The following is a 22,388-nucleotide window of genomic DNA, read 5'->3' as shown; positions in this document are numbered from 1 at the left end:
TTTCTGAGGTCAAAGGTCACGCTGAGCGGAGCCAAATCAAACTCATACAGAGACAAAAAAAGACAGACAGATAACTGGAAGACTGACACACATGTGTCACAGATGTTTAACCATGCATGCTCCCACAAACATGTTTCAGTCAGGAATAACACGGGCTGTGTGCTTCTGCCAGATGTTTAAACGTTTCCATGGTCACAGGAGATCCAGAGCTTTTTCTCATTTCCTGTTATTGCTGAACATAATGACGGTATAACGGTAAACAGCGAGAAACGTGTTTTTAAGCCAGGTATTATCACTTTTCTCTAGGCACTCCAAAAACTGTAAACAACAACAAATGATACACTGCCTTGAAAAGACATTACTTGTTGCTTTTAGTGCGATGAGATCTCAAAAGCCTTTATGTAGTTTAAAAAGTACTTTTTTATTGGAAGCTGGGGAACACATTATTGACTCAAAGAGGTAGACTAAAACTCTCATGTGCACACCCTGTGTCAGTGTTAGATTTCAAACAGGTGGATGATCAAGAATGGGCAAGATTCATACTGGATTGATCCGGGCCCAGTCTCTGATCCTGCTGGCCAACAGGGTATCAGTGGAATCTGTGCTGCTGTTGGGCGAAGGACAAAGGAAAAGACTATGTTTGCATATAACACTCTAATCTGTAGTGAAAGTTGGGAGGAGGTGCAAAAAGAGCCTGCAGCAGTGGAGGAGTTCTGCCTTTCATTCTTCTTTCTAGTGCACAAAGAAGATTGAAAGGCAGTGGAAGAAAAACAGAATGCATGTGTGTGAATGAGGGGAAGACAGGTGGAAACATGAACATGCAAGGAGCAGAGGCAGTGAAGGTTGATGAGTTAAAATACCTGCGTCCACCCACTATGTGCACATGAGAGGTGGAGAAGAGCGTGCAGGTAGTGGGTGGAGTGGGTGGAGATGAGTGTCAGGGGTGATTTGTAGCAGAAGGATAGGAGCAAGAGTGAAAGGGAAGCTTTACAAGATGGTAGTGAGACCTGCTGTGATGTTTGGGTTGGTGGTGGCGGCACTGACAACTAGACAGGAAGCTGTTAGAGCTGAAAAGAGGAACATCACGAAGGTTCATGGAAGTAGTGAACAAGGACAGACGGAGGGTTGGTGTGACAGGGATGGAGGCAGATGATCTGCGGTGGAGACCTATAAAGGGGGCAGCTAAAAGAAGAAGAAAAATCCACCTTAAAAAATAAACATGACCAGATGTTTGGAAGGCTGTCACAAGAAATTGACTTTTTTCTGTAATTATCTCAGTAGATCGACAGACGGATTGGTGCTTGAGAGACTACGGTGCTGATTGTTTGTATATTATGTTGTAGATAGCAACTGATAATTAGCAATAGCTATAAACTTATGTGCTGGACTGGACTATGTTAAACAGCACTGTCCCTTTTAAATACATAAATTCTTCTATTTTGTGCTTTATTTATTGGATCTTTGGTTTATAGCAATCACTTTGGCCAGGTCTCCCTTGTGAAAGAGATTTGAGATTAATGGTACTTCCTGATTAAAAAATCTATTCCATTTTTATTAAAATCCTAAAGAGGAACTCTTTTATCCACTGAGTGTTTCCTCGGTTAATAATATTTCAGCTGTGTGCTTATCATGTCTGGATGTCAGTAGAGAGCCATGGTCACCCTGATTGGTGCCTTACAGAAACCAGGCTTGAACTTTTGGTGACAGTTTTGTAAGGTGCAGAATTAGGCATGTGTTGATTCATTTGGGCATTTGTGTAGCAAATTTCTGGTCTATCTGTATTTATAACTGTAGGTGGAAACAATGGGAACAAAGGCGCAGGGAAGGTTCAAATCCAGGACAGCTGCACCGCTTTCTTCTAAATTCACGTGTGCAGTCTGAGCACTGAGCTGAATAATTTCCATTTAATAAATCAGTTAATTAATTTGTGACCACCATGACTGTTCAAGCTTTGAGTTAAACACAGTTTACTTTGTGTTTCTCACTCATAAAAATAAAAAACTCTGTAAACTGTCCTGATATGTTTTCAGCACGTTCCTGTGATGGCTGTGAAGACTGGGGCTGGAGTGGAGCTTTGTTGAATTACTGTTTGAATCAGTCAGTAAAACGAGTTCAGGGATTAACGCTGTAACAGTAATAAACCGACTCTGGAGTCTGGAATCGCTCGTGTTCAAACACTCGTGACGCAGTCGTAAATTTTTACAGCTTCAATTTCCACAACATTGTTTTATCAACAAGCTCTCAAGTGGGAAATCTGGCTCGGTTTCAGTTACGCTCACTGACGGTAAAAGACTTCGTGTCTTCTTTATGAGATGTTCCACTGAGACCTGAAAAGAAGAGAGGAGGGGAGGAGGACAGCAAGTGAACAGGGAGACGAGAAGGAAGGAAGGAGGGAGGGAGGAGGGGGACGCCCGAGCATTTACAGCAATCAGAGTGAGAGAGAGATAAAGAGGGAGCGAGGAAGTGAAAACTGAACTCAGTTTGATTTTAGTCAGTTTAGTCTGGACTGAGCAGAAGGAACTAATCTTCTTCTTCTTCTTCGTTGACTTTGGAAGGATTTATTTTAAGAGGAAGTGACAGACAAAGACAGAAAAACTCAAACAGGTGAGATTTTTAAACTTCTTTTCATATTTCATACATTTATACAGACGTAAATTTGAATTGTGAGCCAGCAGTGCATTCTGACGAGTTCACACCTCTGATCTGTCTTTAATTTTTTTATGCCTTATTGACACCAGCTGACTGTTCTGTCCTTCAAACACGTCTCTGTTATGTCTGTGGTTTAGGAGTAAAGTGAGAGTTCACTGAGCCCAGTCTGATCTGAGGTGGCCCAAACAAGTAAAACCAGATAAAGTGTCAAGAAGTACATTCTCAAACAATAAAGTTCAATACGTGGTGTGTGTAGTTGTCTGCGTTTATAACTCCAGTGTTTTCCCTGCGGTTTGAAATTTTGTGTGATCTTGTGAATTTCATGAGCCCAGGCAACTAACCACTCATACTAGATTGCATCCTGTCATCTCAACAGGAATAAATTAAGTTGTTGAATTTCATACAGATACTACATGATTTAATTAGGTTCACCATAAACATTAAATTATTTTGTACAAATTAAAAGTTCCATTTTTGTAAATGTAAAAACCACCAATTTCCTTTTTTGAGTGCAGCAGACTTTAGTCAGCTCCTTACTCCAGTATCCAGATAGGTGAGTTATTAAAAAAATGTAATGCTGTAAAGTTGCTGTAAAACATTTTACCATGGGAGTCTATGGGGCTTTACTCACTGCTGAAGTCAGCCTCAAGAGGACATCAGAAGAACTGGAATTTGCAACTTCACAGGCTTCATTTTCCAGTCCTGGAGGTTGCTCCTTGGAGATTACCTCTGCAAGCCCTGTGAATTATCTCAATGTAGAAATATCTAGCCAAATATTAACATCTTATAGGATTAATATCTTTAAATATACAACTAAAATCCTCAAAAGTGGCCTTTACTAACCAATCACCTGTCACGTTCATTCTACCCTCTCCACAGACCAAAAACAGCAGATTCATCTGAGGACCACGATCACTTTCACGTCCCCTTTCAGCCCAGCTTCACAAAGAGAAACAAAGATTCTGGAGTCCCAGAATTCAGGACTTTTGAACAAGTTTCTGAATCTGAGCAGCCAAACAAGGATCTTCTGGAATCAGTTTTGAAGCTACAGAAAGTTTTAGAAACACTACTACCTCCAGATTTTTCTCTAAATTTGGGAAGTGGTTTAGAAGTAGCAGTCCATAAGAATTTTTGGAGTCGCAGTAGCAGATTCGGTGAAGGGTTCCAGAATGGGACACAGAATTTCCTCCATGCCCTTTGGGTTCATCCTGCTGCTGATTGTCTGGTGTTTGTCATTTATTGATCCAGCTGTCTGCCAACATAACCCCACATCAGAGCCATCTTTCTCAAATCTGGTGATGTCTGATCTGCCAGGCTTCCACAGCACTGACCAACCTCTAGACCCAGGCTCGCATCATTTGCAAAATAATGAGAAGAAGAGTGGTCACGGAAAGCAACACTTCCAAAAGCTGAAGCAACACAAAGAACTGTCCACCAATACATCTACGGTGGTTAGGTGCTCAGTCAATGTGAAAATGAAAGCAACCTTCAGGTACATCAATGTCGTGCTTTCCTGTTTGATCTTTATTGTGGGAATCATTGGCAACGCCACCCTGCTGAGGATTATCTCCCAAAACAAAAGCATGAGGAATGGACCCAACGCTCTCATAGCCAGCCTCGCCCTCGGGGACCTGATATACATCACAATAGTCATGCCGATCCATGTCTATAAGGTACCGGACTTAAGTTTATATGTATTAATCCTTTTAACACCTCAATAGCTTTCATAATCTACTGACTTGAAAATCCCAAAAGGTAGCATTTAAGAAACATGTGACCTTTAATAGGTTTTTACCTGAAGTCCTGAAGAAAATTTAAGTGCAAGAAGCTCAAAAGAGTAGAAGAGTTAAAAGGCTCTGATCAGATGGTGGGAGAGGTCAGCTGTTGGAACGAGGTCTCAGTGGATCTGGGATATCAGCGGGAGTCTGACCTCACAAAGCTTTTAAAATTAGTTCAAAGATTTACTGGAAGCCAAAGAATCTTTTTCTGAAAAGTTGCCAGTTTAGCATGTGGCTAAAATAACATCAAAGCCTAACTCTAAGAGTACATTTGACAATATCAGGAGGTTTAATATTTATGACCTGTGTAGCACTAACATGGACAATATGATGGGGAACAAAACCACTTCCTAGCTGAGTGTCTCTATCAGGAAGTTGAGTGTCGCACTGATAACAACCCAAAAATATCCTGCTGATTGTGATTGCTCACACACTGTTTTAAAGCTCTCTCGGTTTGTCCGTGTGTGTGTGTGTGTGTGTGTGTGTGCAGCCCTTGGCGATGAGGTGGCCCTTTGCCGAGAATGACTTTGGGCTGTTCCTCTGCAAGCTGGTTCCCTTTGTGCAGAAAGCTTCAGCCGGCATCACCGTCCTCAGCCTGTGTGCTCTGAGTGTGGACAGGTAATACAAATTTTACTATGCTGATGATCTTCTTGGTGCATTCTCAATCATCCAGGAAAGTAAATCTCCAAAAGTTGATTCTGTTCATCTGGACGTAGCGTTTTGTGGGAGAAACGTTTCGTCACTCATCCAAGTGACTTCTTCAGTCTCAGCTGACTGCAGGTTTCCAATCTTATAAACAATACATTACAATAACTAATCATTATTATTACATTATTATAAACAATACATTTGCATAATGACTGAAACCAGCCCACTGAAGGAACACTGGGCTGATGGTCGTATCCAGATATGCCCTTTATCAAAAATATCTACATGTCTAAAAAAACAGACTCTGTCATCAGCCTCTAGTCGTAGTCTTAAACCTCAAATAGTGGCGCTTGTTGTTTTAAAAAGGCTACTGTTTGTCAAAGCTGCTGTAGTCTAAAGAGACCAGCATGGCCTTGTGATGCTTGTATGCAGAGCTGGAGTAAATTCAAAATCCACATTTTGAATGATGATTTCATTCATTGAGGGAAAAAATCCAAACCTACCTACCTAGTAAAAAAACCACACAAAAAACCCTATTAATCGTCCACCCTTGTTAAATCACAAATTAACTGTGATTATCCAAATATTTTGGAAAGCTCAGTTTAATTTTTACCAGTCACACCCAGGTCTGATTACTGCCAGACCAGCTGAATTAAGAAATCACTTAAATAGAACCTGTCTGATAAAGTCAAGCAGGCAAAAAGATATCAAAAGACAGCACATCATGCTATAGTCTAAAGAGACAGCTGAGAAACAAAGTCAGTGACATCTGTCAATCTGAAAAGGGTTAAAAAGTGATTTCTAAGGGTTTTTGGACTCAACTGGACCACACTGAAGGCAATTATCCACAAACAGAGAAAACTTGGAACATTGATGACTCGTCGAGGAGGTTACAAAATAGTCCAGAACAACATCCAAAGAACTGCAGGCCTCACATGCCTCAGTTAAGGTCAAAGTTTATGATTCAACAATAAAGAAACTGGGCAAAAATGGCATCCATTGGAGAGTCCAGCAGAAAACCCCTGCTGACCAAAAACAACAAAAAGCCTTCTACATTCTAATGATCACCAAAACCTTTGGGAAAATATTCTGTGACCTGACGAGGCGAAATCTTTTGGAAGGTTTGAGTTACATCTGGCATAAAACTAACTTCACAACTTGCCATAATAGATGGAAACATGAATTCTGCTTTCTACCAGAAAATACTGAATACTAGGAGACAAGTAAACTTGGGTTAAGTGCACCTCAAAAAATAAATAAAAAGAAGAAGAAGGAGAGGTTTTTTGGGGTGGTTTAGTCAAAGTCTGGAGTTAGATTAGATTGAGATGTGTTGACATGACCTTAAACCTTCATGTGACCAAATTAAACCAATTCTAGAAAGAACAGTGGGCCAGAGTTCCTGTACAGTGATTAGAAAGACTCATTGCCAGTTATCTAGCTAATTTTGTTGCCAACGGAGGCCCAGCCAGTTATGACGTTTAGGAGGGCTGGGTAGGTTTGGATTACTTTCATCCTTATTAAATTAAATCATCATTTAAAAGCTGAATTTTGCATTTGCTCTGGTATCTTTGTCAAACATTAAAATTGGTTTGATGATGTGAGACATGTAAGTGTGAGAAATATGCAAAAAACTAAGAAATCAGGAGGTTTATCTACTTTCTAAGTGTGAAAATATGAGAAGGAAACAAGATCTGCATCAGATTAGATTTAAATCTGTCATTGTGCTAAAACTATGTGTGAAACTAACATTTATGGAATGAATATTTTTCATGAACATTAACAGAAGACGTATTTTTCAAACTGTTCCATCTTACTTCCAGGTACCGAGCTGTGGCATCCTGGTCACGGGTGCAGGGCACGGGTCTCCCCACGGTAACAGCGGTGGAGATTATGGTGATCTGGGTGCTGTCGGTGGTGCTGGCTGTGCCGGATGCTGTCACCTTCACTATGGTCCCTTCCACATACAACAACCATAGCTTCAATGTCTGCATGTTGTCACACAGGAACACACCCTTCCTGAAAGTGAGTCTGCACTCTGAGAGCTTGCGTATGTGGGCGTGTGTGTGTTTATGGGAACATCTGATAAATATTTAACCCTCAAAACTGACTAGTGGCTGCTACAACAGTTTCTTCACATCCTCCACAGCTCTCACGTGTCTCTTAATAGTATTTTCACCTGTAAGGAAGCTTTTTTAAGTGGTATGTCAAATAGAAAATTGAAGGTAAAACAATAAGAGAATGAGAGAATGAGCTGGTAGGGAGTGGTAAAGATTTATCAATTCTTAGCTATCCCAGTCTGCATGGTCTCCATGGACGGGAAATAAGTGGCCACTTTCGTCCATTTCCATGGACTCGTGGTTTTTACGTCTCTGGGCAAGGCCTCTTTAACTCAGACGTTTAGGACAACATTTCCTGTTTATGTCTCCAGGTCATGAGTAGCACAAACAAACAGCACAGGCACTTGAATCTGAACCTGGGTCAGCTGACCTGCTATCAGGTGTTGTGTTTGCATCGGTGTTGTGTTTGCATATTAAAACTGAATCTTTGACGTAACAAAGCAGCTGGGTTCAAGTACAAGCTACCAGCTCCAAACACAGATCACAATCATGGTCATAAACAAAAAGCAAAGTTTAGAAAGACGAACATGTTCACATGGGCTTATTAAAGGATAATGTGGGTTTATTTTAACCCAGTTCATTTCCCATTAGTGTGGCTGTGGGCTTGGTCCACTCTAATGTTGCACTCTCCTACATGGAAAAGTTTTGATTCATGATGGTAATGCCAGCTTCCTGCAGCATTCAAGGAACATGGATTAATTAATGAGTCATTTCCAACATGTTTTGGATCAGACACAGAAGGGAGCTGAAATCAAATCACCAGCATATTTATCCACACACACTAATTTGATTTATCAGCCAGCTGGTGTTTGTTGTGCTCCTCCTTTTCCTGAATCTCTGGAAAACAAGTGCAAAGTTAGTATAACTAACAGAAAACCAAACACACCCTCGCAAACTGTCAGTCTATTTAATTTCCCATCTCTTCCTCCAACATGTCAATGCACCATGTCAGTGATTGCTGTTTCAACCCCTCCACCTACACCAACATCCAGCTGCCAATTACAGTATGCTGCAGATTTTCAGGAGCCTATCACAGTAGACTTAGGGTGAGAGGTGGTGTACACCTGGACAGGAGGCCAGAACATCATGGTGCCAACACAGAGAGACAGATAACTGTTCACACTCATATGCATACCTACAGCCAATTTGGAATCATCAGTTAACCTACCAAGCACATCTATGTACAGTCAGGAGAGATTTACGCAAGGAGGGGGGGTTAAATTGCTGACATAAAGGTCCCAGCTGAACTCAAATCCAGGATCAATTTTATATAGTATACAGAACCGCAAACAATACCCTTTATAATGTAAGATAAAAAGCCTCAGAGCCGACACATGCCCCCTTGAGGCTCATATGGAGGCCCAAAAGGACAACAGCTATGGGGCCCACGTGTTTTCTTTGGACAAGCCCATAGTGGGTATGTCTATAGAAAACCCAAAGGGGCTAAACTGCTGTCGACTCTGTGTATGTGCACTCATTTGAGGATCACGGGAGATAAACGTGGGTTTGTCCTGCCCACACTGCTGCAGTCTGTGGATTTTACAGACTGTGTGGAGAGTGAAACTGAGGATCCAGATGCAGATGTGTGGAGGCAGTTAGAATTAAACAGAAAAACCCCCCACCTTTATTGGCAGATAAATATTATGCAAAATCCATAAACAAAGAAAGAAAAAGGACACATAACTATCAAAATAAAGCAGGAAGTGAAATCTAAATAGCAGCATGCAGAAACAAATTAACGTAATACTAGGAAACTAACAGGAGAGGATGGAACAAATACACCGAGGGTAACTAAACTGTAATACAACCAGAAACTAAGAATGAGACTAAACACTCTAAAGAAAACACATGACGAAAATTTAAACAAAAAGCAAACTCAGAAACAAGCAGAATACTTAAATAAACAAAACTTGAAAGCCCCCAAACTCAAAAACACTGGGTCAGTGACCCCGGACGAGGCCATGCAGGGGCTCATTTACCCACAGCTACCCATGGTGGGCCAACACGGGCACGTTTATGGGGAACAACCAGACAGTTGCCTGTGAGGAGGGTTTTATGACGGGTAACCATCTGCTGAGAGAAAAAACGAGAGCACAGAGAGATGGGTATAAAACACCTGCAGGATGCTATGTAGTAAAGCTGTTTCAGGTCTGTGCTGCATGTGTCAGCTGTTGGCTCTAGAGCACTGTGATGTGAACCAACAGATTCTAGAAAGATTTTACATCCAGAAAAAATCTGTGAATACAGGCTAGCATTGAAATATGGTCACTCGTGTCTCCAAAAACAAGACGATGGTGGCCAGGATGTTAAAGCTGAAGTTTCCAAAACCAACATTACTATGTCCATCCTTTATGTACAGTCTGTGGGTGTAATGTGGTTGTCTCTGTGTTTTTCAGCACTACATCGAAGCCAAGGACTGGTGGTTTTTTGGTTTCTACTTCTGCATCCCTCTGGCCTGCTCAGCCATTTTCTACAGCCTCATGACCTGCGAGATGATCCAACACGAGAAAGAAAGTCTGAAGATCTCGCTGACCGAGCACCTCAAGCAGGTGATCACCAACACTGAAAAAAAGGCTGTTTATCTTTAACACACAAACAAGCTTCTTATGCAAAGTCCTCTCTGCAGCGGAGAGAAGTCGCTAAGGTCGTGTTCTGCCTGGTGTTGATCTTCGCCTTGTGCTGGTTTCCTCTCCATCTGGGTCGCCTGCTGAAGAAGATCATCTATGATCGAGACCTCAGTGAGCAGCGATGTGAACTCCTGAAGTAGGCCAACCATCATGCACTGCTGGGAAAACAAAGCTTTTTCTGTTTGTTTTTTTCTGGCTGTTTACACGTGTCTACATTTTCTAGTTTCCTGCTGGTCCTCGACTACATCGGCATCAACATGGCCACCATCAACTCCTGCATCAATCCCATAATCCTCTTCTTTGTGTCCAAGAAGTTCAAAAACTGCTTCAAGGTAAACACTGAACATGGCTGCGCTGTGTGAGAGCGAGTTTTTAATCTAGACTGCCAAGAATCTGCTTGTTTCTGTGCCAGCGTAGCATCGCAGCAAGGTCACGGGGTCAAAGGGCGTGAGATAGATATAACAGAGAAACAGAAACTTATCAGATGCTCCCAGAATGGAATTATCTAGAGGACAGAATGAGAGGGGAGATGTATAAACATGGAAAGGTCGTGACCTATGATAGGAGACTTATGGGAAGTTAGTTCTGTAGGGTTAAAGAGGCACTCCACCGAATTAGCACATAAAGGGGTGTGAGTGAGGTCATGTTAACAATCCATTAAATTTTAGCTCACATCCACCAACACCTTCAAGGTCAACTCAACGAATTAATGGTTGAATTAAAGCCTTAACTTAAGAACTATGATCCCTACACGTGTGGTGTGTATGCAACACATACAGGAGAAAATACCCTATAAAGACTTAAAATATCATGCCACATTTGACCACTGACCTCCTCTTCAAGGTCAATAGATTGATCTGAAGGTCAAGCTGATGATAATGCTATATCAGGATACTAAAGGTGCTGAGGTGGTTCTCTGCTCTTTCAACAATGTGTCTCCTGTGAGTCGCTGAAAGAGGTACGCCTTTAACCTGACTCCCCTCTGTCTGTCTGTCTGTCTCTCTGCAGTCCTGTCTGTGCTGCTGGTGTTACTCTGGCTCTCTCTCTAACAGCATGCTGCCTCTCCACCATGGGACGAGCCTGCAGTACAAACACACTGACCACTGAGCGAGCAGGACACTCGCCTGCATCTGCAGCTCTGAGCGCTGAACCAGCAGCCACACAGAGACACTGACTGTGTGTGAAATACAGCACAGAGTACACCAGCGCTTTCATGTGTAGTCTTTACCTTTATTAGTGCATTTATTCAATTCTGTATTATATTATGTGTATTATATGTGATATAGTTATACTATGTGTCAGACCTTATAGCTGCAGTGTAGTGACGTTTAAATGTTTAGTGACAAGTTCGAGTTCCTTCGAAAAAAAGAAAAGAAAAGGTTTTCCTCAAACCCTGAGCTCCGAATTCAACCTCATCCAACATCTTTGGGATGAATTCGAAAGCCAAATGAGCCGGACCTCATCACCCACGGTCTGTGTTGGGCCTCTTGTGGCTAAACAAAGTATTACATTAATTATGATAACGTAAATAATGTGTTTTTGTGCCCTTTAACTTTTACTGCAGATAAGCTGTTAAATGACAGCAAATCTTTGTTTTTACTAAAGAAAAGAAAATTAACAAAATCTTATTTTATCAGATCAATTTGAAATAGCAATATTTTTTCATGATTGAAAAACCATCTAAAACAAGAGAGAATTTCTTGTTTTATTTTCATACTTGATAAAAAAAAAATCTTGTTTTGATATTTTTTTCTGTAGATTTTGAAGTGTGTCCACAAAAACAGTGCATTGTCTCTGAATTAACAGAAACGTTTCATTTTTCTAGATGTGTCTGAGTTGCACGCAGCCATTTTTTCTTTTTTCTTTTATGCATCCTATTTATTGTTGTTTAAACATGTAAAATAATATTCAGTTAGTGCAAACAGAAACAATTGTGATGTCAAATGGTACAATAGCGTCCTCTAGAGGCTGAAATTTTGCATCACATCGCACAAAATCAAACGTCACACGTGATGGTAAATGCAAACGTCAGGGTCTTTCTGCTTTCGCAGCTGAAGCTGAAATTTAAATGAAGTGAAATATAAAACCTGTGTGTGCTGTGGAGCAGCGATCAGACCAACAATCTGACTTCCACCAAAGTCTCTAAACATGTCAGCACATGGACTGAAGTTACTAGTGTTGAACTATTCATCTGTTTTATATCTATACTTACTGTGACTTGTTTAATAAGTATTACACGTGTTTGTTAATAAAAGTATATTCTCCACATGCTCATGAAGCTCTGCTTTGGTTTTTATATGTGTGTGTGAGTGCTAAATGTCTGATTTTTTTCCAGTGCACTGCAGTTAAGAGCTTCTGTAAATGCACTCAGTCCTTTGGTTCCCAGATAGGGCTTTCAGAGGGACACGCATCATGCTGTCAGCTCTGTGAGGCAATTTTATTTTACATATTTCAGATTATATATTGAAATTTTACAAAAATATTTAATCTGACTCTCATACATTTTCTTTGTCTCATAACTTTATTGTTTTCAGATACTTTTATTATTTTACTCTGCTACTTTGTAACCTAGTTTTTAATTTCATAATATGTCTCATAGTTTGAATTAGTTGATTCATCATTCTGACTTTTAATCTCATAATTGTAATTTAGCATTTTGATTTTTTTTCTGCATTATTACTAATAATGTTTACAATATTGTTTAAGTCTAAAAATATTTTAAGAAATATTTTTTTATTGGCGTCAACGAGCTTCCATACATACGAAAAACATGTCCTTGAGCAGAGGTAATTTAATTTGAAAGTTCACGCCCTGTTTGTGGCGCTTTTCCGCTGACCACGTGACTGACGGACAGCGGGGAGCTGGGTGAGGTCCCAGCCTATGACGTGGGCGCGTAAACACGGGAAAGGGCGAACACGGACATCGGTGTGTGTGGTCGATCGATCCGGATCAGTCCGGTGGTCTGACAGTGATCTGGGGTCTACTGAAAACATCAAAGGGGATCAGCTGGGCTTCATTTTGCAGCGTGTGGTTGGGCGGAGGAAGGATGCGTTGCCTGGTAACAGAGAACGGAGTGAGGATGAAAGCAGGCCAACCGTCGCTCTGAGTGAACGTCTTCCGCCGTAACGGTCCACATTTTCTTCTTTTAACAGTTCGGTTTAAATCTATTGTATCGAACCAGCAGCTTTTTAACTGATCAGCGGATAAAGGTGGTGATGCCTGAAGAATACACCGTGTACTGACCTCATTACACGCTGGGCATTTAAGATTTTTACGACATTTTAAAGCTGTAATACGCCTTTAAGAGGCTACATGAGGGATGCTTTAACCCCAACGGTCATTTTAACACGTTTAAGGCTAATATACCTAATTAATATGGATGGATACAGTGGTGGTTCCTAAAGCCCTTAAGATATTAAACTTATGTGTTTTTTGGTATAATAGGGATCACATAGTGCACTGTTTACCAAAATATTACCCACAGATTTCAGTTTATTTGAGTTTTAGTGCTATAAATCAGTCTAACTTCAAGAGTAGGACCCATAAATAATTACTTTTTACTTATTTAAACATAAGCTAGATTTTTTAAAATGTATTCTATCAGTTCTAATTTGGCAAAATCCAAACTTTGTATGCAGTTAGTGGAGATTTTAAGTCCAAGGTTGCGTTTTACAAAGTTTTATTGATATTTTATTGGCTTTTACTGACAGAATAAATAAATATAAGGCAGTTTTCTCCGCTCAACACTAGTGTCATACTTTAGTTTGTTTATGGGCTAATTAACAGGTGTTTTAAATACTAAAAACTCCAATTTGAAAGATTGTGTGGAGGGTTTTTCACAGAGATATTCTCCAGAAATGTCTGTTTATCTGGTTGGAATCAGTGCCAGCTTGCAGAGTGTTAAGTTGTTAAGTAAGCACAAGTCAAATTACACATCCTTTTGTCATTATTAATCCAGACAAATGCCATCATAAAGTAAATCTGTGCTCTTTTTGTGCAGTTTGCTAAGATTTTTATGCAATCATTTGCTCAAAATTGTGATTTTCAGGTCAAATAAAGAGTGTGTAATGAAATGAACGGGTTAATTACACATGCTGCAGCAATTTTAATTGTCCGCCTTAACAACCTGCCTGTGGTCTGTGGTTTAGGATGTGTGCCTGTAGTCTGCGTTGAGGGTGAAGCTGCCGTCATGCCGTGTACATGTGCAGAGTGGAGGAGGTGGATCCGCCCGCTGGTTCTGGTGCTTTATGCCCTCCTGCTGGTCGCTGTGCTGCCGCTCTGCATCTGGGAGCTGCAGAAGGACAAAGTACTGACACCTCCACCTGTGCTCATCTGTGGACCAAACATAGTCGCATGATCTCGTAGCCCCCTGTTCATGCTGTAATAAGCAGACTGTATATAAAAGATGGACTCATCTTTAGTAGTTTATCTGTTTTTTATCTTTAATGTATAAAAAGGGTGGAGTTTTATTTATGCAGTGTTCTCACTGCACAAAAAAACACAACAGTCCTGCAGTGACTAACTGTGATGTTGCAGGAAGGATGTTGGATACACTTTAAAGCCTGCGGTCTGTGTCTGCGTGCAGGTCGGCACTCACAGTAAAGCCTGGTTCATCGCTGGCATCTTTGTGTTTCTGACCATCCCGATCTCGCTGTGGGGGATCCTGCAGCACATGGTGCACTACACACAGCCTGAGCTGCAGAAGCCCATCATCAGGTAAACACACACACACACACATGCACTTCAGTTCTGTCTTCAAACACTCTAAATATCTCCACAGATACACTGAAGCAGGTCTGACAGAGTCTGACTTTAGGACTGTTGTATTTGACGTCAGCAACGAGGCGTCAGGTGTAAAAATGAAATAAGCTGCAGATTTCAAGCTGGATGCTGAAGTTGAAGGAAAAAGCAGAAAGTGGGTATTTTGTGCCTAAAAGCCTACTCTTGTTGGTAGCTATTAAATTTAATCTAATTTGAAAAGTCTAAAATTAGCTTCAGCAGTGAAGCTCTGAGGATGTTTTCCTCCATCTGTTATGCTGGGAACACTTCAGAAAGGCCAATGTGAGCAGCAGGGATGATTACAGCAAGATAAACCTGCCTCAGCATTTGATTTTTAATTAAAACAAACTTGGAACATTTATGAGTCTACCTTTCAAAATAAAAGTCTAAATCCAAATGTATCAGTAGATGTGAAATTGTTAGAATTACTTACTCCACACTATATTAAGATTTTTTTAGTCAAACAGGAGTTTGAAAAAAAATGATAAGAACAACTCTGAGCAGAGCTGCTGGTCTCCAGAGCTTGCAGTGGTTGGACTATGTGGCATAACTTACACAGACTGCATATAAACGTTGGATGTAGCCACTTTGACTTCACCCACTATTTTTTAATCTCTTGTTCTGAAGCGTTAACTTTAGCATTATGGTTGTTGCCATGTTGTTTTTGGGACTATAAGTGGCTGTGTGATGTTTAGTGGAGTGCTAACTTATGAGCTAAAGTTAGCTTGCTCTGTCTCTTTTCAACAGGATACTGTGGATGGTGCCGATCTACAGTTTGGACAGTGTGAGTCATTGTTACACACAAACGAACACAGACATCCAGCGACACAGACCCTTCAGTATTTTCTTCCTTTGCCGTGTTTATAACTCTTTTACACTTAATGAAATTCATCAAATTCTTTCCCTCATGTGACCTTTATGATTTCTGCTTGTTGAACGTCTTTCAGTGGCTGGCCCTGCGATATCCCAACCTGGCCATCTATGTGGACACGTGCAGGGAGTGCTACGAGGCCTACGTCATTTACAACTTCCTGGTTTTCCTGCTGAACTTCCTGAGTAACCAGTACCCCAGCCTGGTGCTCATGCTGGAGGTCCAGCAGCAGCAGCCACATCTGCCCCCGCTGTGCTGCTGCCCACCATGGCCCATGGGAGAGTAAGAAGAAGGGAGGTCACAGAGAGGGAGTTCAAAGTGTGTGATGAATGGATGCATGTTAAGTTTTTTCTCTCTCTGTCAGGGTGCTGCTGTTCAGGTGTAAGCTGGGAGTCCTGCAGTACACTGTGGTCAGACCAGTTACCACAGTGATAGCGCTGTGAGTTTTGTGCTATAACTGTAATGTTTTATAGCCTAATGTTTGTAACTGTAGCAGTAATACTTGATGTTGATTCCAGCTATTGGCTGTAGTCTTTCTGTTAGCTGTTGAAATATATCTATTTTTTCCAACATGATTAGTAATGCAGGATGAAACCTCTCCTTGTGTTTAGTGTGATAATTCAATCACTGCTAACCTACTTAGAGCAGCCGTGGCCCATTTTATCACCTAAAACTCTCCTGTGGTCCAAACAGACCTTTACTCAGAGCTGTGCTCATCACATGAGCCTAACAGAAAGTATTTTCTTTACTGCGTTTTCACTGATCTTCTGCTTGTTAAGGCTGTACAGAATCCTGCTGTTAGCAACCATGACATTTTTATTCAAACCTCATTCAACAGTTTTGATTTATAAGTGAAACAAAATGTTTTCATTATATATTATTTTATAAACATCACTGTCTTGATATTTTTACTTGAACTAGAAAATAATGTTCAAAATCAGTAATATTTAAAAAAAAAAACAGAATGAAAATCACCTCTGACTTGACTGAAAATGAAAATAAAAGCCGTTTTTTCTACTGTAAAAATTTACAGTAACTTATTTTTCCCACGTATGTATTCACAGCGATATCCACATGGAACAGTAGAGTACTGTACACCATTTTCTTTATTTTTCTACCTCAGTTTGGGAAAGTGTAGATGTTTTCATATGTTTTGTAATCTGAGAGCAAACTGAAAAAACAGTGAAGTTTGTGACCTGCTAAAGTGACTGATTGCTTTTGTGTGCAGCATCTGTCAGCTCTGTGGGGTTTATGATGAAGCAAACTTCAGCTTCAGAAACGCCTGGTCCTACCTGGTCATAATCAACAACATATCACAGCTGGTAAAGACTCAGCGTCATCATCACAGAGCAGCAGTTTCGCATTCCCAGTGTGTCAAATACACCTGTTTCTGGTTGTTAGCACACCTGGTTACATCTGGATTATTGTGGGGTTTTTTGTATTTGAACATCTGGTATGAGACTGCATTACATCAGAGCATGTAGTACAAACATTAGCCCCCAGCCCGAAACTTACCTGAACCCTGTTTAACCTTTACACAGTTTTTTTTAAGCCAGTATCCTTCAGAAAAAGTGAAAACTGATCGCTGAGGCTTTTTTTTTTAGGTTATCTCAGTTAATACTAAATTTAAAATCTATGATTTCTGTGAACAAGAGATCAAGTAAAATTCCAAAATTATATTTTTGTTTCTTTATCTGCAGTTTGCCATGTATTGTCTGGTGTTGCTCTATCGAGCTCTCAGGGAGGAGCTGATGCCCATCAGGCCTGTGGGGAAGTTCCTCTGTGTCAAACTGGTCGTGTTCGTCTCCTTCTGGTAAGAATGGGAGTGTGATTGTAATAGCTTTGGGTTTTGAGCCGTTTCATTTTTCCCTTTAAACACATGCAGTGCTGATACATTCATTTTGTCTCCAGGCAGGCGGTTTTAATAGCACTGCTGGTGAAGGTTGGTGTGATCTCTGACAAACACACCTGGGACTGGGACAGCGTGGAGGCCGTGGCTACTGGTCTGCAGGTACAGATCATACTGCTGCATCAGTCAGCTGACCTTTGATTTATTTGTCTTCATGTTTAGATAACAGGTGAGATTTCCTGGACTTTTAGCAGAGATTAAAATTTAGCAACATTCAGCTTTCTGTACAGATTAGAAGACAAATGAACTAAAAACAGTAAAAGCGATGAAAATAAATGCCACAGTGTTCAGATAAAGCATGAAAACTGAGTAGCAGAATAAAAAGAGGACTTTAATGACACTTGCTGATGGGTGCTGCAGAAAAACTGGCAAGAAACCAACAATAGCCCAAACATCAAGGAGTTGAACTAAAAATGCAAAAAATGAAGTATCACACCAAAAACAGAAGCAAAGTCACAAAATAATATGGAGAATTAGGTGAAATGAAGTACTGTAAACATCATTAGTGTGATATTAGGATCACACTCAGCAGCAGTGCAGTGTTTCCTAAGGCACTTTGTGAAAACAGTAAGGTACACTGAAAACTTTGAGGGTCCAGGAAGAAGAAGAAGAAGACTGAGCAGCAGGGAGGGATTTAAACAGGTACATCCTCAAAATATGACAGAAAAGCTGCCTGATATCAGACAGAACTCTGACTCTCACATCTGGAATCAAACCAACACAAAAGATGATGGAAAAGTAAACCATTCAGTACAAATTTGTATATATTTCTGGTCTTTCTGCATGAATTGATGGAACAGCTAAAATGAAACAGGATGAAACATCAGAAAAACTGACTTCTTAAGGTGAAATGACTGCAAGAGGCACACAAAAACACAAGGCACAAAATAAGGAAATCATTTTTTTTTTAAAACAGTTAAACACATTTTACGCTGCTGTTTCTATTCTGAAAGATAACTGAGTTTTTACTCATATAGGACTTCATCATCTGCATAGAGATGTTTCTGGCTGCCATCGCTCACCACTATACCTTCACCTACAAGCCCTATGTACAGGTAACCTTATCTATCTATCTATCTATCTATCTATCTATCTATCTATCTATCTATCTATCTATCTATCTATCTATCTATCTATCTATCTATCTATCTGTTTCTGTCCATCAGGAAGCAGAGGAGGGGTCGTGTTTTGACAGCTTTTTGGCCATGTGGGATTTCTCTGATATCAGAGCTGATGTCAGTGAGCAGGTCCGCCATGTTGGTGAGTGTCTGACTCAGAAATCATCACAGTATGTGGAAATGACACTGAAGCAGTTTGTTGAGGAACACATCAGTGATTGGAAATGGGGCTAAACTGCTTTTGGTGCTACTGTTCTCTCTGTTTTAGATGTTCTTACAGTTTTTCTCAGTTGCTTTGGTGCGTTTCTCAGAACACCATTAACATTTGCACAGCAGTTAGTGCATTTCCCAAAACAATTAGTGCAAACTGCAAAACCTAGTGGATAGCCTGCAAAAGCACGTCACATGCACAGAATTGATTATCCATACCTCAAAAGCAAGTATCCATGTCAATGAAACTGTCAGTGCCATCAAAATGAAAAGTCTTGACACCATCTTTATGAACAAGATAGTCAAATGGCATTGTCATGTTTCCACTATGACAGTTTATAATTTCAGTGTTTCCCATTGCAAAAACAATTGGTGACACCTGAAAATGCTGACGACAGCACTATGGCCTACCTGTACAGCCATCTGAAATGTGCAGTAAAGTCACTGTAGATGTTATGGGAGTCTTGGGAGTAACTGAGACACTGAATACGTACGTTTCACATTTCCATTGTGTAGAAGTGTTTGTAATCCTACAGAATTGTGCAAAAGAAAAATATGCTACAGTCACTTGTTCACTGTAGAATACATGTAAACATAAAATCACCCATTTAGTAGAGCTGTGCACTAATGTGAACAATAAACAGCACATGTAACAGTACAGTAAATCATTCTGCCACATCCAGACGTTCCTGTCTGTCTGGCCACATATTTTCATCTACATCACAACAGATGTTATCCCTCGCAATGCAGCGAGGAAAGTATCTCCTGGAGTGGCGAATCCATCCTCTGCAGGACCCTGCTGTGATGTCGTCACATGCTGCATTCATGGCTGCTAGCAGGGCCATTTGCTCATGTGGATGCCGGTCATAAACTTTCCACCTCCAGGCAGAGAAAAACTCCTCTATTGGATTAAGGAATGGGGAATATGGAGGGAGATATTCAACCAGAATTCTGTCATGTGCTGCAAACCACTCTCTGACCTGATGGGAGTGGTGAAAACGGACATTATCCCAGACAACAACATACTTGCTGAGTTGGCCTCCACCTCTCTCATTCTCAGGGACTAGGTCCCTGTAAAGAGTGTCTAAAAATGTCAGGAGATGTTGGGTATTGTATGGACCAAGAAGGGGGACATGGGTGAGGACGCCGTTGTCTGAGATGGCTGCACACATGGTAATATTCCCTCCGCGCTGACCAGGGACTTCAGTGGTTGCCCTCTGTCCGATGCGATTTCTTCCACGCCTTCTGCCTTTGGCCAGATTGAAATCTGCCTCATCAACATATATGAATGTGTGCAGTGTTTCCCTGGCTTCCAGCTCCAGTACACGCTTTAGAGAGAGACAGAAATGCAATGTCACAATATGCCTGTGTACAGTAACAAACAGTAATGCATGCATTTGGTAAAACACATTGTAGAGTATGTGCTGTGGAATTGCAAGTGTACTGCATGAAACTACGAAGTACTGTAAAACAGTTTGCAGTGCAGAACATAGAAGACCAGCTTTACCTGCACATACTGGTGACGGATCTCCTTCACCCTGTCACTGTTTCGTTCAAATGGCACTTTATACAATTGCTTCATGTGGATTTCATTTTTCTTGAGTACTCTGTCAATTGTTGAAATTGAAACAGATTCAATATGGCCAAATACCGTGTAATTCTCTATGACAGCGCTTTGTATGTCTCTCAGCTTTATTGCATTGTTTGCAATGACCATTGCACAAATGGCTTCTTCTTGCTGTGGGGTAAAAAGGGGCCCTCTTCCGCCTCCGCGAGGTTGTCTTACAATCCTATGTGGTGCAGAGTGAAGTTTTTGTGAAATTGCAAATACAGTACAGTAACATGTGATGTGTCTGAGATGGCACAGTACAGTACAGTGTATTACTGTTTGCATACCTGTTTTCCCTACGGAATGTTTGAATGATTGAACTGACAGTAGTTCTTCCAATATTGGGTTGCACCCTTCGACCAGCCTCTTCCATGGTGAGGCCGTGATTGACAACATGGTCCACAATTGTAGCCCTTATTTCATTAGGAATCCGCCTATATCTGCCTCTTCTCCCTCTTCCCCTTCCCCTTCCTCCCCGCATCCTCACCCCTCTTCCACAGTGCTGATCTTCCATTTTGTGTCACAGAAGTGTAGATGGTACACACTAGCTCCTGCGCAGTTTATATATGCTTGCCAATTGGGGATTCACAGGATTCATCCATAATTGACAGTGAACAAGTTGTTTGTCATTGGTTACAACTAAACTTTCACACGCCTCCTCATGAGTGACAGCTGTAATTCACCTGAGATCAATTGTTCGATTTCGGAGACATTTCCAGGAAAAATGATACAGAAAGGTATAGGATTTGCTTGACAGATGGCCAATATTTGGCATGTGATAACTAGTTCAACAATTTTGTGTGTGATGACTCAAGCAATGGATGTATGACTATTAGTTTTATTGGGAACGACTATTCAGCATCCATAGGTATGATTACTTTTGACTGACATGACATAAGCAAATGGAAATGTCAGAAAGCAGCAGGGAAATGTATGGAAGCAACTGATTCATGTCCAAAATCATTTGCAGTTTGTTCAGAGAGAGGAGAAATTGCTACTATGATGTGCACAAATGACTGAGTGTTGTGGAGGTTGAACTAATAGTTATGAGAATTTCAATTCTGATCTGAGAAACGCACCAAAGCGACTGAGAAAAACTGTAATTTTGAGTGTAGAAAAAGGGAAAAAAGACACTGCAGCTGTTACATGTTTGTTTCCTCCCTCCCCACTCAGGTCGGACGTTCCTGGGTCGTCCCAACAAGATGTATTTCGGTGCTGCGGCTCGACCCGAGCACACTGAGCACACCGGCCTCCTCGCAGCCACCTCGCAGGACCCCATCGCCGTGGCAGCCACGTCGATGCCCACCTCCCCTTCATCAAGTGGGCGCTATCAAGGGCTCGGCCACACCACGGCACCCCACTCTATCTCTGCTCCTGCTGGGTTCACGTCCTCGTCTTGGGATGAAGACAGCGAAGGTTCTCCTCCACAGGCGGGTGGAGCCCAATAACAACAGGGACGTACAGCAAAGAGGAGAGAAAGAGACTCTCAGTTTCTGTATTCAAATCTAAAACAAACTATAAACATGAAGTCTTCTGAACTTTCTGCACTTACGTTTAAAAAAAAAAAAGGAAGCCAAGCATACAAGCATACTGTAACGTTAAAGCCATGTTTGTTGGAAATCTTTGGTATTTAAAAATAACTACTCAGATTTCAATGTCTGAATATGTATTTTGATGTCAAATGATGTAATTTTGATAAATGTATCTGTCGCGTGTGAAGGAAAAGGATTGGAGAGTTTTCAGCAGGTTATTCGAGCTAGCTTTGACTATTTCTTCTAACTTATTATACATAAATAAACAGACTGTGCTATGAGCAATCACAAGTGTAGTCCTGTACCTCTGATAACTCAAAAACATCCCTTAACTATCTGAAGAACAAACATCAGCATAGTAATATGTCTGTGAAGGTTTTCAGTCATCCAGGTCATCGTAGTCAAAGGAGCTTGCTAAGAAAAGCATCTGGACTTCTTTAAGTTGCTTGAAGACATTTCACCTCTCATCGGAGAAGCTTCTTCAGTTCTAAGGTCAAATGGTGGAGAGTCCCAGATTTAAACCTAGTGGGAGTATCCCCCC

General features: G+C 40.9%; 2 protein-coding genes across 5 annotated transcripts; both read left to right on the top strand.

Annotated features, from left to right (window-relative positions):
* Positions 1–2,463: 2,463 nt before the first annotated feature.
* Positions 2,464–12,091, top strand: LOC113017201 (endothelin receptor type B-like). The gene is made up of 8 exons (XM_026160359.2): positions 2,464–2,604; positions 3,529–4,322; positions 4,918–5,045; positions 6,896–7,097; positions 9,589–9,741; positions 9,819–9,955; positions 10,043–10,151; positions 10,828–12,091. Exons 2-8 carry the CDS (start codon positions 3,819–3,821, stop codon positions 10,924–10,926), a joined length of 1,332 nt encoding a protein of 443 aa, XP_026016144.2. The 5' UTR covers positions 2,464–2,604; positions 3,529–3,818; the 3' UTR covers positions 10,927–12,091.
* Positions 12,092–12,638: 547 nt separating this feature from the next.
* On the top strand, positions 12,639–22,138 carry LOC113017261 (transmembrane protein 184C-like). 4 transcript variants are annotated; one of them, XM_026160431.2, is made up of 12 exons: positions 12,639–12,941; positions 13,968–14,125; positions 14,405–14,535; positions 15,346–15,382; positions 15,546–15,751; positions 15,834–15,908; positions 16,698–16,791; positions 17,170–17,282; positions 17,381–17,480; positions 18,356–18,433; positions 18,545–18,638; positions 21,489–22,138. In XM_026160431.2, the coding sequence occupies exons 2-12, from the start codon at positions 14,009–14,011 to the stop codon at positions 21,761–21,763; spliced, it is 1,320 nt and encodes a 439-aa protein (XP_026016216.2). In that variant the 5' UTR covers positions 12,639–12,941; positions 13,968–14,008; the 3' UTR covers positions 21,764–22,138. The 4 variants fall into 4 exon arrangements, with proteins under 4 accessions (XP_026016216.2, XP_026016217.2, XP_026016218.2 ...); XM_026160432.2 differs by having other exon boundaries at positions 12,727–12,970; XM_026160433.2 differs by having other exon boundaries at positions 12,771–12,947.
* Positions 22,139–22,388: the final 250 nt, after the last annotated feature.

Source organism: Astatotilapia calliptera, chromosome 3, assembly GCF_964374335.1.
Source record: "Astatotilapia calliptera chromosome 3, fAstCal68.1, whole genome shotgun sequence".
NCBI lineage: Eukaryota > Metazoa > Chordata > Actinopteri > Cichliformes > Cichlidae > Astatotilapia > Astatotilapia calliptera.
Note: the sequence above shows the minus strand (reverse complement) of the source record. Positions and strands in the feature narration are given on the sequence as shown.